The sequence below is a fragment of the Malaya genurostris genome, chromosome 1 (genome assembly GCF_030247185.1).
Source record: "Malaya genurostris strain Urasoe2022 chromosome 1, Malgen_1.1, whole genome shotgun sequence".
Classification (NCBI taxonomy): domain Eukaryota; kingdom Metazoa; phylum Arthropoda; class Insecta; order Diptera; family Culicidae; genus Malaya; species Malaya genurostris.
In genome coordinates, this window is record NC_080570.1 from 4,626,534 (window position 1) to 4,645,480 (window position 18,947).

Sequence of the window (18,947 nt, forward strand, 5' to 3'; positions counted from 1 at the left end):
TTTGTTCGGAGTGTCTGGTCGTGTCGTCGATGGAACTAACATCGATTAGTCAGAGGTGACTTGTTCGATTTCAACTTGCACGCTTATATCTATGACCAATGAGGTAAAACTTCATTTCAATCGAATATTATTAGATGAAAATAAAATTTATGACCACTGATTGTCAGCATATCCATTTGACTTTTGTTTCCATACTGAAATGAAGCTCCCAGAATTCATCGTCAATTGAATAACTATACCAAGTAATTTGATGTTTTGCTTACTCAGTTTCAAGTGCCAAATAGTACACTGCTTCATTGTCTTCACTGTTGGTAGTGAGCAAGCTGGAATGAATAGACATGGACATCAACTCCATAACCAAAACCCTTTCTACGGCTAGAATTATAAATAGAGGGTGGCGGTTCTCATATGAGTTTTCGATTATCGCCAGCAAGTTTGAGTCGATAATTTTAGACTGTTTGAAATGTATTGAGATGTGTTCCAAAGTATTAGAAATGAAAACTGAAAGAGGGAACCATTAATTATGTTTATTTTGTAATTGATATTTCAGTTATCATAACTGGTTCACCTTCCTTCCATTATCTTGAACCAATTCAAATGTTTACAAAAATCTCATTTGAAGGCCGGTCTCTTATTTAATTGTAAGAGATATTTTAATTCAAGGGGGCTAGAATATCTACGATCAATTGTTCGCATGATATTTTATTTTTAATTTACTATCCTCCAATAAATGATCTTAATGCAGTTCACTTGTGGAAAGTACCCACATCGCTCCATTGCACGGTCGTTCGATATGCCCTCGATTGAACACATTGCCACTCTCACTCTCTTGGGACTGCTCAGGTCGAATCCCTTGCAGTAGATGTTGGATGTGCCAACTTTGGCTAACCAGTCGCAGAAGAGAATCCCGCGAAGTAAGAATGCTCCAAACTAGCCGGTGTCGATCGTCTTCCTGCTCGTCCGTAAGCTGCGTTAAGTTGTGATAATTTGAATTAACCATAAAAACCAAATATTCTCACTTGAGATGCGCTGGGTTTGAAAGAACGGATCGCGGAAAGATTAGCGATCGAACGAATTTTATGTGAGTTCAAAGAGTTCGGTGATGTGTTGTTTGTTTGAAAATTTGTTTACGATTATTGTGAAGACAAATCGCTGTGTGGATCGCTAACTTCAGTGCTTTGATCGTGTTATTCCAAATTGTGATATCTTGGTGCCATATGTGGGAAACCGAAACACGAAATGCGAAGGCTCACGTGTGATTCATTGCGGGCCTGATAAAAATCGTTCCACTCGGTAGCGCATCCGAGCCGAGAAACCGTCTTCCAAACAGCTGAAAACGATTGGACCCCGCAGCACAATTAGTTTATTCGGTCGAACACAGATGTGAGATAGGAGGAAAGAAATAACTGCAACTACAGGAAAGAGAATACAATACGTATATTGGACGACCTTAGCCTTATTAGTAGGTTTGGTGCGGTGCGGTGACGGAATAGTTCCAACGAGTCCACTTGAATCGAAGGTAGAAGATTAGGCGCGCTCCATAGCACCAAATATCCTCAAGGTAGGTCGAGTTCCTTAGTTCCGTTGAATGGGAAGGACTAGGAGGGGAGGGGAAAACATGCGAATCTAACTGCCGAATGGCGTGTCAATTTCGAATAACTTGAAGTGTTAATATCGATTCTTCTATTTTATTACCGTTTTTGTTGTTGTTGTTCTTGTTGTGGAAATCACCAAGGACGGTGAAAAGTGCAGACTCGGAATGCCGTGGTTCTTCAACATATTATATTTAGAATTCGATTCGAAGACAATATCTTGTTTTCTTTTTCTGTTTTAAATTACTGTTCTCAACGTTTCAGTTAAATGAGGTTGCGATGGTTACGATTGGGCCCAACTGAAAATGCGGTAGACAAGATGAAAATTCAAAGTATGCGGTACGGGAAATTTCCCCAATATAATAAACAACGTACATCACCAGATATATTTTATAATCTGACTCATCTGTTAGAGGTGATTCAAATTGAAATATTTTCGCACATTTGTGACCGAATTACATCATGTTTTGAATACTTTCATGCGATTAAATTGACCGATATTTTCCTAGAACAGCCAAATTTAGTTTTGTTATTTTTTACAGCACCTTGCCGGAAATGAAGCCACACCATGAGATGGATACGTCCGGGTACATCAATGAAGGTACGTGATTTTCAGTAAAAAAAGTTATAATACATACCTTAATTATGAGACGATACCTTGTTCCAGCTAAAATTAGCATCTTGTTATCATTCCAAAATTTTTCCCCACTCACGTGTACTTCCAAATAAATCAGTTTCAGACATCATGCCTCAGACAAATTGAGCAGAGCATCGGACCCTCCGTTTCGGCGGGCATGTTCCGAAACATCTGTCAGAAGCTGCATGATTAGTCAATGAATTATTCATGCGCGTGTGTAGGAACATGTGTAACGAAATCCTTTGATCAGCCTCTATAAATGGTTCGATATCACTCTGATGACTTAATTTCGGAACGGTCATGCCAAAGCCGGTTCCCGTGAGATTAGGAGGGATCGATTATTTTTCTCTTGCCAAGGTGATTTTTCGGTACGTGATATGCAATTGACACTGCAACCAACAGAATTCTTGTTTCTCGTGTTCCTTCGATTATTTAAATTCCTGTGACACACAAATGCAGTAACTGTACCGAGAAACCCGAGCAATAAAATTGAATATGGATTCTGTGAAAAATGGTAAACACGAATGAGGAAAAATGAACGCGCGGCGCTTGAGTGACATTTGTCTCTCGGCCTACTGTTCGTTTTGCTCGACCAAACCTATTGAGCAGTGCTGCAATAAGCAAATAACATTAGCATAATTACTTCATTTAAACATTTTTGAACAATTCAGATTTGATGGCTCGCTTTGAATTTCTATCGTTATATTAACAGAATTGTCATTGTTCACTTTCGAAGCGGGTTTCACGTTTGCCGAAATATGATGTTTTACAGAATGCGCAAAAATGTGATGATTTCCTAAAACAGATAAATTGGTAATGATTGAATTTAATTTTATTGTTTAACATTTCTACGAAAATCAGATATACGATTTCTCAGAATGTTGTGAATTTAGTAGTTGTTTCCGAATGTTAATGTGGCTCAAAAATCAATATTCTTAGTTTGTTTGATTTTATTCAAACTTGATTTTTTCCATAAATTTCGAATCATTATACGTTTTTGCGTGTAAACTCATCACGCTTGCTTGTCTTTCTCGTAACTGCAACGACGATTTTCAGGTAGTCTGGCACTTGCCAGTCTTGATGTTCTACTGGAAGACTATAAAAGTTAAAACGGTCGAAAATTGTTCATTAAATGCCGATTTTAAATTTAGTCCCAGAGCACAGGTTCGAAAGTTAAAATTAAGACTCTGGACCTCGAATTTTGGATCTGGTTTCTTGACTAGATATTGAAACTGAATTCAGAATTCTGATTCAGGTATTCAACTTAAGAATGCTGGAACCAAATAGTAATTCTAGATCTGGGTTTTAGATCTGAACTTCGAAGTAGGAATTTGGAACTAACTGCTTAAATAGAATTGGATTCTTGAATTCAGCTTCAGATTTTAATTCCTAATTTTTTTAGAGCTCATTTTCATAATTCAGAGCCTGCATGCTGAAACTGAATTCAGAACTTGGGTTCTAGAGATGGGAACTGAACACAGCTCCTTAATTCAGGTTAAGAATTCAAGTTCAGAACTCAATTCTAGAAATGAACCTTTAAGAATTCTGAAAATGAGTTCAGTTCCAGAATACTTGAACTAAATTCATGAACTTAATCCTTGATCTAGACGAAATGTCATTGGGGAACGAGTGGCGTTGGATTTGATACTCTCTTTTGTTTCAATGAAAGACGAAAATGCTTCGTCTCTCTTCAGTTGTTTTGGATGCGATCGTTAACGAATGAAACAGTAAAACAAAAACCGAATACGAGCTGTTGGATTAAATTCTTTCATTGAGAATGCGTGTCAATTTTAAGCTCTGATTCGAACAAGCGCATACACGCTTCCAATCGATATGAATGCTTATTTATAGTGGGAGTAGGAAATTTCATCAAACCCAGTTTCGCTGAACGGATCATTTAATCAAAAGCTTAGTTCACCGTATGTCATTGCATCGAATAGTCCATTTCCTTGTTTCATCAAAAAATATCATTTCGCCGAAAGCTGTTTCATTTCGTTGTAATCAACATTTGTTCCATTGGATGGGTCAAAATTTTACTGAAAGCCGCTAAATATAATAGGTCATTTCGACGAACTGATCATTCCACCCTAAGTCGTTTTATTAAATAGGCTATTTCACCGAAAGCTGTTTGATCAAATGAGTCAAATCTCTGAAAGCTGTTTCAACAAATTGATCATTTCACTAAAAACCGTTTCATCGACTAGATTGTTTTTCTGAAAGCCGTTCGAGAAAAAAAATATTTTGTTTAAAGTCGTCTATCAAATGGTAAGCCGTAACCGTGAGCCGTTGGATTAAATACATCAAATCTTCGAAAGCCGTCTCATCGAATTGATCACTACACCCTAATCATCATTTCGTTTTGCTGAATGGGTCATTTCACCGATAGCCGTTCTTCCGAAAATTTCATTCTTCAGAAAGCCACCTAATAAAATAGGACATTTCGTCGAAAGCTGTTCCATTGAATTGTTTATTTTGCCGTGATCACCATTTGTTACATGAATGGGTCATTCCTCCGAAAAGAATGCTCAACTGGAAGCCGCCTAATAAATCGGTCATTCCATCGAAAGCCGTCTCATCAAATGGTCATCGCTTCGTCGAATTGATCCTTTCACCGTGAATCGTTTTATCAAATAGGCTATTCCACCGAAAACTGTTTGATCAAATGTGTCAAATCTCTGAAGGCGGTTTCAATGAATTGATCATTTCAACATTTCATCGAAGGGATCGTTTCACTGGGAGCCGTTTCATCGAATGGATAATTTTACTGGAAGCCGTTTAGTAAAGCCGTCTCATCGAATTGATTATTTCGTCCTAATCATCATTTCGTTTCTTTGAATGGGTCATTTCACCGAAAGCCGTTCTTCCGAAAATTTCGTTTTTTCAGAAAGCCACCTAATAAAATAGGACATTTCGTCGGAAGTCGTATCATCAAAAAGTTCGCTTCGTCGAATTAATTCCGAATTGATCATTTCATCGTAAGCCGTTTCATCGAATGGGCTATTTCACCGACTTCGTGTGATCAAATGGGTTAAATGTTCGAAAGTTGTTCCATCGAATGGATAATTTCACTTCAAGTCGAAGAGGTCATTTTGTCGAAAACTGTTCCACCGCAAGAGTCATTCACCGGAAGCCGTTTTATAGAATAGGTCATTCCGTCAAAACTCGTTTCATCGAATGGGTCATTTCATATAAATTTTAGCAGAATTGAACATTTCGCGGTAAACTGCTTCATCAAATGTGTTATTTCACCAAATTTTCGTGTCACATCGGCATTTAAAACCCGTAGGGTAGGAACTATGAAATTTTTTTAAGCCTACATTTGTCACATATAAGAAGGGTTTAGCTCTAAGTATGGGTAGTCTTAAAATTATTTACTAAATTTTGGAAAAAAAAGTTCAACTCGGAATCCCAATCAATCACTCTGAAATAATTATTCATTTCGTTTGTTATGATAAAACAGTTCAGGCCAAACCATTTAGTTGAACTATTTCTCAATATAATATTCAGGTTCACATTGTTTTATTATTTTTAAAAATAATTCAATAATCAACCATGCGTTTCCATTGAAGCTCTATTAGAAGGAAACGCATAGTGCTTCGTTCTAGTAGTTGTATATTATAACTGTGAAGGAGACGAACGGTTGAATGTAATCTTTTCTAGGAAAACTAACAAAATGAGGATTTCCACATTTGAAACAAAATGAAACTGAAGCTTTCAATACGTCTGAAAATTATTTATTTATAGCAAGAAAAAATCCAAAGTGCCACAAAAATCGGAGGTTTGAATGTCAGAAATACAACTTTAGAACAATTGAAAAAAAAAAAACATTGTGAACCTTCCCGGCAATACCTCAAATTTTTCCAACTTTTTTTCGGTGGAGCGGTTGCTTCAAAAATAAAATGGAGTGAAAATCAGTAGAAACACCCTAGCTCCGTCAATACGACAGCGAAAGGGTTCAAATTTTGGGAAAATTATGTCCAGTCCAATCTCTTTCAATTGTGGTGCAACGATATGAAACCCTTTCGGGGATAGAAGTCACATGCCTTTCAGGTTATAGCCTTTTACGTGTGATCCGGCGAAATGATTCTCTCAGTTCGAAATGATTCGGCTTTTTGCGAAATGAGATCTACCTATTTACGGTTTTTTCTATGAAGGACCAGAGTGACACAATCGATTTTAAACATAGGTACATTCTATAATTAATTGAAAGAACAAATTTTCTAGAAATTATTATTCTTGAAATCAGAATAAAATTTATACCTGGGAATTTCAATCAAGACAGTATTTGGCCTCCAGACAGGAAGCGATTGGAGTTTCATTCAGAATTGAAATTTGTGTTTAAGTGTACCCTAATAAAAAAAACTCTAAATTCTTCTTCATTCTGTGAAAATGCTGAATCATTGAGCTACCCTGAAATTTGAGAAAGTAGTTTGATGACGTTAACATCCTCAGAAGCATACCAAAAAAAAATCTACTTTTGAACTGTCTGAAGAAACAAGAAGCAAGCATTAATTGTATATGCAGAGTGAAAACAGAAAAAAAACATGCTTGCCACATGACAAATTGATTAAAATCAACTGGCGATCAATTTAAATAATTCACGCTTACTCTTTCGCCTGAACTGCCTCCCGATTCTGGACCAACGGCAACCCGTCGCTGGATTCGTCGATGGTGGTGAATGCCTTTTTCGGACAATTTGCTCTGGCTCTTCGCATAAAAAAATAACAACGTTCACGTGAAACAAAAAAAAAACAAATTAACCGACCAACCGCCAAGATGATGAATTGAATCCGGTTTTGGAAGAAGAAGAAGAAGAAGAAGGAGGAGGTAATTGAGTTACTTCTCGTTTCTTGCATGCCTTTTACCTTTTTTTGATGGCGTTACACAGATCCGATCGATACCTTTGAATATCTCCGATCTGATTGACTCGTTCTGTTGCATAAGCAATCAAATGTCAGATCCGATGGGTTATTGATCTGTTCTTTTTTATTTTTTTTTTTGTTTGCCGCATATTTGGCATTTCTTAGAAGAAGTGTAGCAATAGTTGCTTAGTGCCCGGCTTGCCGAACATGTCTCAGCAGAATATCTTTGCTTTTTGAAGTAGTTAGCATATTTGTTTATCGATTGGTATAGATGTTATCTTTAGTTTCATTTGTCGATCATTTAACCAATTTGATGTTGATTTGTTGCATGTTATTTTTTCCTATGGTATTCAGGTTTTTTGGTAGTTGAAATGATCCGAATTCGTGAACGAAATAAAAACAAAACCAAGCCGAGTGAGAACTGTCCAACTCATTGACGCGTAACCGAAACGTCAAGAGATGCTGGTTTCGAAACAGATTCGCAATACGTGGGTCGATTGTGGTTTGAACTTGGAACTTGTCGATCACTATCGGTCTCTGTAAAACCAGTTCGAACACCCACTCGCAGAGTGAAGATACGGAACGTAACCCTAAAGTTTAATTTTTGCTGCCTTGGTATCTATCGCCGTAGCGAGTGACATATATTTCTGTTGTCGCAATCGAGTGCTGCACACACACATGCATGCTTCAGAATTTTCATTTCGTCATTGTTTATTACAGAGATGTTTCGTATTCTCGAATGTCACGTAGTGATTAAAATCTGTTCTCGTATCTGATTTCGTCGCTGAAATGACCTGTACTTGTTTCATAATTTAAAACCAATTTATTCGTCTGTTAAATTAATGAATATCAATATAGCTTGAGCTGATGTATGAAAATGTCTGTCATTTTCGTTAGTCTCATGGAGTTGAAGTTGCCGGAAATTTCTGCCATACATTTTAGTTGGAAAATATAGACAAGCGATCCAAGTGATTGAGTGAGAACCATTTCCTGATTTATCAAGAAAAGAAAATATCTGGATGTCGCTACAACTCTGAAAAATGTGGATCGACCAAATGAGAAGCAATTAATTGATTGCCGAACTCAACCCGAAGGGCACTAAAAACAGTTAATGTATCTTTCCTTTGCATTGCTTGTTCGACAAGTTATAGATATATTTCAATCTCATACAGGCAGCACATAATAATTTTTTCATAACTTTTCTGATTCCGTGTAATGCGATTTTGCTAGTAACGAGATTGTCACCGACTCTCAAACCCCATAGCCTACCTCGATCATACATCGGCGAGATCAATGAAGCTTCAAAAAAAACATCGAATGAAGCATGCGGGCATCGCCTACTGCACCATTCCAACAAGGGATTGAAATCTGTCGCGCTCTGAATTTTTTGGAGATAAGCCGACGGTAGACCACGCATTTGTTACTACGCCAGTCTATCACGAAGCTAGCTTGATTGGGCATTCAATTTTACACGAAATTGGAAATCAATAATGCTGGATTGGCAGTCCTGCATTGCGTCAGAAAGCGCTGACAAACAACTTCAGGATTCTGAACGATTTCGTATACGGAGCAGGAGTGTGCGGGGATGGTTTGTTCCTTGAGTAGTTGGCTAAAGCTTTTGCCGTTGTTTTTTTTTGTTTGAACGTAGTCGATATTCATATTTGGGTCATAAGCATCAGGTTTTGTTTTTCTTATCGTGAACTCACTTGGCAATATTTGATTGTGTACATGAAGTAATTTGTTGTTCGTCATATCGATTGGTATGAATAGAGGCATATCGTGATGGAGTGCCTATAACCAGAGTGACGACATCCTATCCGACATGTTGGCAGTTTCGTTACCTTTACATTGTATTTGTCAGGTCGTCACTCTGGTGATAGGCACGCTTTTCACGCTGCCTACTTGGGTTCAATCAGGTTTATATCATTTTTACCAAAAAAAAAATCAAATGTCAATTTGTTTTTCGTAAACAGTCTTCATTTACATGCCAGGTTAATCATTGTCTTCTATTTGATCGTGTCAACTAATCGACTTATTCGCTAGTTTACGCAGTGTGGTATACAAAACCGATTTTAAACAGTACACAATAAAAATCCGTTCTCAAGCTCAGCAACACGAAATTCTACTGATTGTTCAGTAATCTAAACGCACTTTTCCGAGCTTTGTTTGATAATATTCTGATATCTAGATAAAGCGCACCCTGTTGTCGAAATTCGGCAAAATGAGGCTTATTAATGCACTCATCTCATTCAATCCTTTAGGGTTTGTATTCATTATTTCGTACAATAATAAAGCATTATATTGTAATTGATTTATTTTCGGGTTATTTTTCCGAGCTAACAGAAAAGTTTTTGCTGACAGTTTTGGAAAAAATGTCATTTACCAAATTTAGGATGATCAGCGAGCAGCCGGCGGTGCCAATGTCGGCAATTTTTTGACCGAAATTCAGTAATAAAATTTAAGTGTGTAGTATCAATGCGATGTTGTGAGTGACAAATCCTATGGGGCTCTGATAACACGATTGAATTGTGAGAAACGGATTGTTAAAAAATCGATGCTAATTGCTTGAATGGGACTCAATTCGCACCTTAACTGAGCCGTAGCAGTAAGTGCATCGAGAAAAATAAACGCGTGTTGTTCTGTTGCTACTATTTTCTGTTCTCTATTTGATCGTAATGGCGAAACGTAGTAAGCCGCGTCAATTATGTTGACAGTTTCAACTACAATGTTGTTCCCGATACAGGATCTCGTTGCTTTTTTTTCTAGAAGAAGAGATGCTCTTCTTACTATCCAACGATGGACAGGCGGTAGTTCGTACACTGATTGCGTTTTCATCCGGTCATACGACGCCGCTGTAGTTGTGTGAATTTTTCTTAGCTGTCGGTATCATCGTCAGCTGTTTGTCGATGTACCATAACTTGGTTGATGGTTTTTATCCATTATCTTGTAAGACTTACTGCAGTGAACACTGATGATTTTCATAGGTGGCCAAAGTCAAAAAAGGTTTCTAAAACACTACAGCTTTTCCAATCAGTACACTGAATCAAACAACCCCAAATATATAAAAGATTTTCCCATAATAAGCTATAAGTATGGTTTAAAATACAATCATTTACTGACTCAAGAGAAAATGCATTGTTATATAAAAAACCCAATTGATATAAATGTACGTAAAACAAGAATGGCTTTTATCGTATCAAAGAACGCTCTCTACCAACTCTTCACACGATTCAATCAGTGCCATCAAAGAGAGACGGATATCATCGCAGCACCAAAAAAACCGGCATGGTTCATTTAACCCCTTAACGACCAAGAGAAATATGTTACTCTTCTATAAATATCGTTATAGATTCTTCAATTACTGTTAAATCGATGTTATAAAGAAAACTTATTTCCAAGGCGACAAATGTGTTTCTGAACGAATAAGTAATAAGAACTATCAATCTTTATTGCACTCAAAAAGTTTGTCCAATAGTTATATAAAATAGAGAACATAATAAATGTGTGGAGCTTCTCTCGGAAGCAACAAACGGTCGCTTATTCTCGTTTCGCGATCCGATTCTACACGGGCAGTTGATAATTACGATAGAATAGAATTGCCGCTTATTCTAACTATGTGCATTCAACTTTTATATAAGTTGTGTCTATGAAAATGTATGTGAATGCTCCACACAAGGGTTTTGAAATATTGCAACCTATTTTGAGAATCATCAAGTCATCAATTCAATCGAATCATCGATTCGATTTTCTACGATAATCGTCAACTTGCGATTCTCTCTTGGTAAATTCCACACAGCACCGTTCATTACCAGACTGTAATTTTTTTTAAAGGCCGTGAAATACTCAGATTATGAAGTAGAGCGAAGGAATGTAGAAAAATTCTCTCACGGTTCATGTATTGACAGACACGAGTTCTTGTAGCATCTTCTACCGGATTGAAGATGTTGTATACAATGAAGATAAATATCGAGCAGGTTCTGTCAAATTATCGGCAATCACCAACACTGACGTGAAAAGTACCCTGGATCTATGTTAAACTCGAAATACAAACGCAGAACTAAAATAATTCAATTTTTTTTTAATTTTTTTGTATATTTTTTATCCCTCGACTGTAACCTAATGGTGGTCGTTTGCCGTTCTTCATTTTAAAAATCAATCCACTTGTATTCAGGTTTACTATGATGTTCATACTCTGAAGTTTAGAAGTGTCTCAATGTCACGTGAGTCTGTGAATGGTGATGAGAGAAGCGGTAGGCGATGCTCAAAGTTTTAATCAATTACAAGCGTATCAATTACAAGTGTATCATGAATTCCTTCCGCAAGGCCAGACCGTCAACAAGGAGTATTATTTGGGTGTTATGAGACGTTTGTGTGAAGCGATTCGCCGAAAAAGATTTGTGGGCAAACAACTCGTGGATCTTGCACCACACAATGTCATCGTTATCCGTGAACATTTGGCTAAAAACGAAACGAATACCATTCAGCAATCACCGAGTTCACCTGATTTGGCTCCCTGCGACTTTTTCCTACTCCGTGGAACGCGTTTCAGCACCCGAGATGAGATTAGAGAAAAATCGCAGATGGTTCTGATGGCCATACCGAAAACTGAATATAAAAGCTGTTTCGAGGATTGGATCAAGCACTGTCGTAAGTGCGGTGCAGTCGATGAGAAGTACTTTGAAGGGGAAAACAGCGATTTTGATAAATAATCTTGTATTTTTGATTTTCTGAATAAATTCCGGAAACTTTTTGATCAAGGTAGTACTTTTTGGTCGACTCCAACTTCCACTTGAATCTCTTGCCGCTCTCGAACTGGAAGAAAGGCTCACGCAGATTCACACTAGAAATGGTTGGGCTGGAAATTCTTAAATCCGAACCCGAAAATCTCTATTCGAAACTAGCCCGTATTTCTTCTTCAGTCACCCGCTCCTGGTCCATTTGAAGCCGCTACTATTTACAAAGTCTAGCAATTGAATTGTTACATTGAAACAAACAGATAAAATTATCAAAACACTTTATTTTAAGTTTATTTAATTGCACTTCAAAACATCATACGAGACCCACAGGTGCTCTGGTTATTTTGTATTCCAAACTGCCGCCAGTTGACGCTTCCGGACTTCATGTTTTATTTTTTACAGCAGACTCTGGCCTCCAACGTACTACGAACAGCAAAGTCCATAAGTCCATCAGGTTTGGCGAATTCACCGGCCATTCCGAGCTCAAAATTGTGATAGTCCTTTGGTTATCAGAGCCGAGTACTTCCGATTAGAGTGCCTATAACCAGAGTGACGACATCTCATCCGTAATGTTGGCAACAATTCAAAACATTCCATTAGCTTTACATTGAATTGACAGGTCGTTTGCTCGTTTGGAACTGGTAGCTGTCATTCCAAACGAACAGCTGTCGCCACTCTGATTATAGTCACTCTACTTCCGATCACTTCCGATCTGTCAGTTTGTTTGTCGCTTACTTGACCCAGAGGTTGTATTTCCATGAATACAAACAACATGTAACCATGGATACCACTTTATGTTTTATTCCCAATGCTACATCGTTCCTACTGGTCTTTTCTAATGTCGTTTTCGCTTGATGCCAAACCTAACCCAGTTTCCACCCTAACTGCTGTCAAACCGTTTGTTTGAAGCCAGTTTTGGACCTAGTTTCTACATTGTTGAACTGAAAATCGAGTCAGTTTCGAACCTGGTTTTTATATTAGGTTTGCTCAAACCCCCCTTGCTAGGTGCGAACCAAACACAGTTTTGTGAAAAGTGTTTGTTTGACGATACTACCATGGGTCAGTTTCAGTTTTCTCAAGCGAAAACGACATAAGATTGTCTAGATAAGTTAAGGAAGGTAATCATATAAATACGATAACCACAATACTGGACAATGTTCCGCAATCTAGATTCGGCGTTTTTTCGCTTTAAAAGCCTGTTTTTTTTACAAGGTGAAATGTATTTACGAACAGAGTGTGGGACTCTCCGCACGACCACCACTGTATAATTGGAACTACCCACTGAAACACCTTGGATCTCATGGACTGTTGGAAAACCCAATTTGTAGTTCTTCTTATTCATGAACTGTGCTGTACGGTGAAAGGTTCTTTCGTCGGTAAACACGATATTTTTCAGGCTTTCTTCATCGGCCGTGTCAGCCTCGCCAAAAGATGAGGTCTTGTTCGGCTTAGTATGAAGGTTATCTTTCAAGACCCGACGGGGACTTCGATCGGATGCGTTTAGTGACAAAACGTCTAGGAAATTTCTTCAGGCGTCTCTTGACGCGAATCGTAGCGAATAATTGTATTTATTATTTAAAAAATTGTCTAGACTGAAGATACTGCTAGGAATTTAATTGGTTAGTTCGCAAAACACCTATTGAAACAATTTAATGAGTCATTGCCCTTTTGTTAAGTAGATGAAGCACCAACATTTGCTCACAGGACGGAACGGTGACGGACTGGTCCTAGTGATGGCCACATCACCAACACTCCGCAGTGGAAACGCTATATAATGACAATATGCCATCATGTTTCAGAGGGCAAAATCAATGATAACACTAGCGACGGCTCTAATCTAGCGTCCCATATCTACATACTACATAAAATCTCGAACGGACTATCGCGGAAGGGTCGCGCCTTGCAGACGACACTTCGACACTTCAACCGGCCGGGGCTGTCTTCTATTCACGCTCCAGTGATGAATCGATAAGTAACAAATGCGAAATTGATTAACACCCCACAGCGATGACCCGCACTCGGTTGTCCAGTGAGCCCGTTAATAATAGCTTCCTTATTGTTTTCAATGAAATAAAAACTGGCTCGAGAGGGTCACACAGTTCTGAATAAGTGCATCATATTCGAACGGCTCGAAGATGCATCATGCCTTATGGGATAAATTATCTTAAATTAACGATAGGCTCATGAATAGAATGCAACTCTTTTTTTTTTTGTTGTACAATTTTATAGAGGTAACTCCAATCAGATCGTTCAATAAACCATTCTAAAATTGGTGCAGTGACTGTAAATTCATGACGACATCGAAGTTCTGAACTCACAAAATATCTGGCATTTGTTGGTCCGTTATTTGCCCGCGCGCGTTTCTGTGTGTGAGTTGGCGAATGTTTGCAAATTCAATAGTAATGATTTGCACAGCTATCTTGAGCAACTGTTTGCTCTCATTATTCACGCTGTTTTTATCAGTTACTGTTTTAAATACGGTCATTAGGTAAACACTACCTATAGCATGTGATCATCGCAGAAAAATCTTCAGTTCATTTCGGGGCCGTTATGGTAAAATTTCTTGAACGAACGCCAAATGGAATCAATTTCTGAAATGACATGACTTAAATTAATTCGAATTCGTTACAATTCAAGACACCGATGGAACCGAACATTCCCCTTGGAGACTTGAGTTACTCAGATTCTAAGAATCACCAAAGAAAGCTGAAACTGCAAACCAAACCGTGTTACAATTTGTAGATTTTTATCAGTACGGTCAGGCACTGCAAGCAAAACAAATCGCTAAATTCACTTAGTTAACCGATGTTTCCTTGGAAGTCGAATCCGTCGTCGTCTGTTTATACACCAAATCACTGCTGACTAGTCAACACTGGCAAGTCAAGCCTTTCCCAAGCGAGCCGGCTGGAATGTGCTGGCTGTCTCACAAACTGTGTGGATCACGACTTGAAAATGTGGAAAAAAGAGGAACTCTTCTTTTATTGCCTGTCGATAGTTTGCTTAGCTGGCTTAGCGCTTAACCAGAAGCCAAACATATTGATGCAATCGGTTCGGTTCGGTTCGGTTGGCGGTATTAATTTTCTTGACATGGCCGGGAATAAAAACAGGCCGCAAACATTTTTTTTCCTGTAATAAGATCCAACCTGCGGTTAGAATATTTATGGTTCGGTCTGTTCAATTGAACTGATAAACTAACTAGCTCGCCTACTCTGTTGTTTGGATGTGAATACATTGTGTGTTCGAATTGTGCAATAATGACCGAAAAAAAAACCATCAAAATATATCCCAGTAGCATTTATGACTTACACACACCTCTGGGCTACCGCGGTTTGACATCGGGTTGCTTCGATGACATCATTTTTTTTCTGCATTCACTGCGCTTTATGCAGCGCGTTTACATTATAGCTGCTCTCTCGCACGTTAAATGCTGACACTAGCTCCTGGCCGAACAGCAGCTGCCAATGTTTACACCGTTTACTGGTAGATTAGTCGCTACAGTAGCGCCGAGTGATCTCAGATTTGGTTGCGTCGCGTGATCGTCGAATTAACACTCTATTTTTCAAAGGGAAACATGACAAACATGAGAATGCGAGGTTGTAAACTGATGTACGAAGTATAGAGCAGTATCCATCTCAAAGGTCAATATTGAGTCAAAATATTCAAGCTTACTCAATCATTCAAATATTTTTATACTGTGGATAGTGGGTGGAATCCGATCGAGAGTATCGTCTGTTCTATTCCCTTAGACTTGCTCCTTGACGTCGAATATATGTTTAACAATTTATAATAATAACATTTTAAATAGCATAAGTCAAACCTGTTTCAAAAGTCCTGAGAAACTATTCCTATGTCAACAGGTTTTTGACTGTAGAAAACAATCGGTGACCTACTTTTCTCAACTGATAAATATGTTTGGGTCCAAAGTTTTGTGATCATTAGCCCTAGTACACGAATTCATCAACCAGTTCGATGAACTCGTGATAGCAACCGAAGTGTTTCTTCTACAGAGCTTTCCAATTCGATCCGCTATCATCATTTTCTAAAAACGTGTCACATTACCAAAGTCGTCAGTAATGTCAAAAAGCTATATTTGCCTTGGTATTACATTCCTTTTGTGAAATTTGTCCTACTGTTGTGTACAGAACCATTGCATGGCTGGTACTGCTACCTTACTGACATTAAGGATCCTTCCTGGTCGGTACTCGGATATACAACAACTGGCTTGTTAGACCACCACTATATGCATTGAACCGCCTACCAAATCTTTATGAAGCCCTCTGAAAAAACGAAAACCAAAATATAATAAAAACATAACCAATACCGACACCAGTACCAAATACCATTACCAATATCAAAACCCAAAAACCAAAAACCAAAAAATCAAAAACCAAAAACCAGAAACCAAACACCAAAAACCCAAAACACAAAAACCAAAAACCAAAAACCCAAAACCAAAAACCAAAAACCAAAAACCAAAAACCAAAAACCAAAAACCAAAACCAAAAACCAAAAACCAAAAACCAAAAACAAAAAACAAAAAACCAAAAACCAAAAACATTAGTGGAATAAATTTCAAACCCCAAAAATCTAGCAGAAACAAATAATCGAAACTGAAAACCGAAAACGATATTTGAACAATGAAAATCAAAAACCGGTAATCGATACTCGAGATTTCAAGTTGAACTTGAGAGTAGAAATTTATGACTTGGCATTTGGCACTTGCAACTTGAGACTCTCGTAACTTCGAACTTAAGAACATGAAACTTTGAACATGAAACGTAAAAATTGAAGCCAAAACTTCGAAAATGAAGCATGATGCAATTCCACATTCGAAATTTGAAACTTAATTGCTTCAAATTGAAAATTAACAAACATGAAGTTCGATAAACTTAATCTAAACTTCAATATTACACTTAAAAACGCAAAAATTGAAGGTCAAACCTAAAACTTAACACTAGAAACCCAGAATATGAAACTTTCATACGTCAAACTTAAAACATAAAACAAGAGAAATTGAATTGAAATTTTTGAAACTTGAAACTTGAAACTTGAAACTTGAAACTTGAAACTTGAAACTTGAAACTTGAAACGTGAAACGCGAAACGTGAAACTTGAAACTTGAAACTTGAAACTTGAAACTTGAAACTTGAAACTTGAAACTTGAAACTTGAAACTTGAAACTTGAAACTTGAAACTTGAAACTTGAAACTTGAAACTTGAAACTTGAAACTTGAAACTTGAAACTTGAAACTTGAAACTTGAAACTTGAAACTTGAAACTTGAAACTTGAAACTTGAAACTTGAAACTTGAAACTTGAAACTTGAAACTTGAAACTTGAAACTTGAAACTTGAAACTTGAAACTTGAAACTTGAAACTTGAAACTTGAAACTTGAAACTTGAAACTTGAAACTTGAAACTTGAAACTTGAAACTTGAAACTTGAAACTTGAAACTTGAAACTTGAAACTTGAAACTTGAAACTTGAAACTTGAAACTTGAAACTTGAAACTTGAAACTTGAAACTTGAAACTTGAAACTTGAAACTTGAAACTTGAAACTTGAAACTTGAAACTTGAAACTTGAAACTTGAAACTTGAAACTTGAAACTTGAAACTTGAAACTTGAAACTTGAAACTTGAAACTTGAAACTTGAAACTTGAAACTTGAAACTTGAAACTTGAAACTTGAAACTTGAAACTTGAAACTTGAAACTTGAAACTTGAAACTTGAAACTTGAAACTTGAAACTTGAAACTTGAAACTTGAAACTTGAAACTTGAAACTTGAAACTTGAAACTTGAAACTTGAAACTTGAAACTTGAAACTTGAAATTTAAGAATTAATACGTAAAACTCAAAATTATAAACTTGGAATTTTAAATTTAAATCTTTATGCTTGAAACATAAAATTCAAAACTTCAAACTCGAATGTAAGATTTCAAACTTATAACTAGAAACTTCAAACTCGGACTTGAAACATAAAAATATTAAACTTATTTTTAGTTGTTGTGGAACATCGGAGCTATTTTCAGATTTATTACAAGCGCTTGAAAATACATCAAAATGCCCGTCATTTTTTCTCTGCCATAACGATAGTCCCACAACTGTAAATGAGAGCCTCTCTTTGTTTACTCTCTCCTTTGATTAATTCGGAGTCATTACTGTAATTGCTCGAAAGCTTACGATTTATAAGCTTGAGTTTTACCTGAAAGTTTTTCGAAGAGTAAGGCGTCAAATATAAAATCAGCGCGGCGAATGGTGAAAAAAGGTAAACAAAGAGAAACTGTCTTTTGCAGTTAGGCCCTTTTGTCGTGGGGCTTGCGATATGACGGTCTGACCAAAACATAATAGTTTTTTTTTTGTGTGTGCAGAAACAGGTCGATCCCGCAACTTTCTGTAATCCGGGGAATCGCACTGGTCGTGCACAGTCTGAACATGTGCGGAGCTCTGTTCAGTCGGGTTGCCTTCTGGGTGGTATTTCACTAGGTCCAGAATAGTTCAATTGGTAGAATGGTTTCGCCCGAATCGAAGAAGGCTGCGGATTTGAGTTCTGTCTTTGAGAATTTTCTTTGCAAGTTTTTATATTCGCTATTTCATTGAAAATTTTTTTCTAGTGTTTGAATTAGTACTGCTTTAAATAAACACTTGAATTCAATTGAAAACTGTTGAAATTTTAAAAGAGGTTGGGGGGGTTGAAACTGGGAAAAAAAAGGAATAGATTATACTATAGCGACTTTCTGTCTCTAGAAACTTTTTCCATTCATTCATCCATTCACGAAGGTGAAGCTGCGGACCGGTCTAATATGTAAGAATAAGTACAATTGTTATTTGGAAGAAATGTCAAACAACCGTATTTTCTATATTTTTTCTTTGAAGAGAAGGCGGCTAGCAAGTGTTAAAAAAGTGTAAAACGATCAAAACATAGTTTAACTTGAAGAAGGGTGATACTGCAAAGAAAATTTCGAAAAACATGTCAAGAATAAAATGAATTCGATCTTAAAAGAGATGCACGATTTAATTTTGAGTGGCTTCAAATCATATTACGAAATGGTACCTTCCTAATCACATGAAGAAGAATTTAGCTTTTTTAACCACATCTCGAAGCAACAAACTCACTGAAT

The 18,947-nt window shown here is 37.2% G+C and overlaps 1 protein-coding gene and 1 long non-coding RNA gene across 3 annotated transcripts in view; one reads left to right on the forward strand and one right to left on the reverse strand.

Annotated features, from left to right (window-relative positions):
* The first annotated feature begins 880 nt into the window (after positions 1 to 880).
* Positions 881 to 18,947, forward strand: part of LOC131430638 (aminopeptidase N) — a 29,854-nt gene continuing 11,787 nt past the window's right edge. Inside the window, exons 1-3 of one of the 2 annotated variants that reach the window (XM_058595752.1) lie at positions 881 to 1,561; positions 2,135 to 2,193; positions 7,006 to 7,056. In XM_058595752.1, coding sequence (XP_058451735.1) covers positions 2,148 to 2,193; positions 7,006 to 7,056 — 97 coding nt within the window. In that variant the 5' untranslated portion in view covers positions 881 to 1,561; positions 2,135 to 2,147. The remainder of the gene's footprint in view (positions 1,562 to 2,134; positions 2,194 to 7,005; positions 7,057 to 18,947) is intronic. The other variant, XM_058595761.1, reaches the window with a different exon arrangement.
* On the reverse strand, positions 1,606 to 2,904 carry LOC131430647 (uncharacterized). Its single transcript, XR_009229549.1, has 3 exons — positions 2,231 to 2,904; positions 1,968 to 2,097; positions 1,606 to 1,891 (listed from the first exon to the last, which is right to left on the reverse strand). It is a non-coding gene; the product is annotated as an uncharacterized LOC131430647 (long non-coding RNA).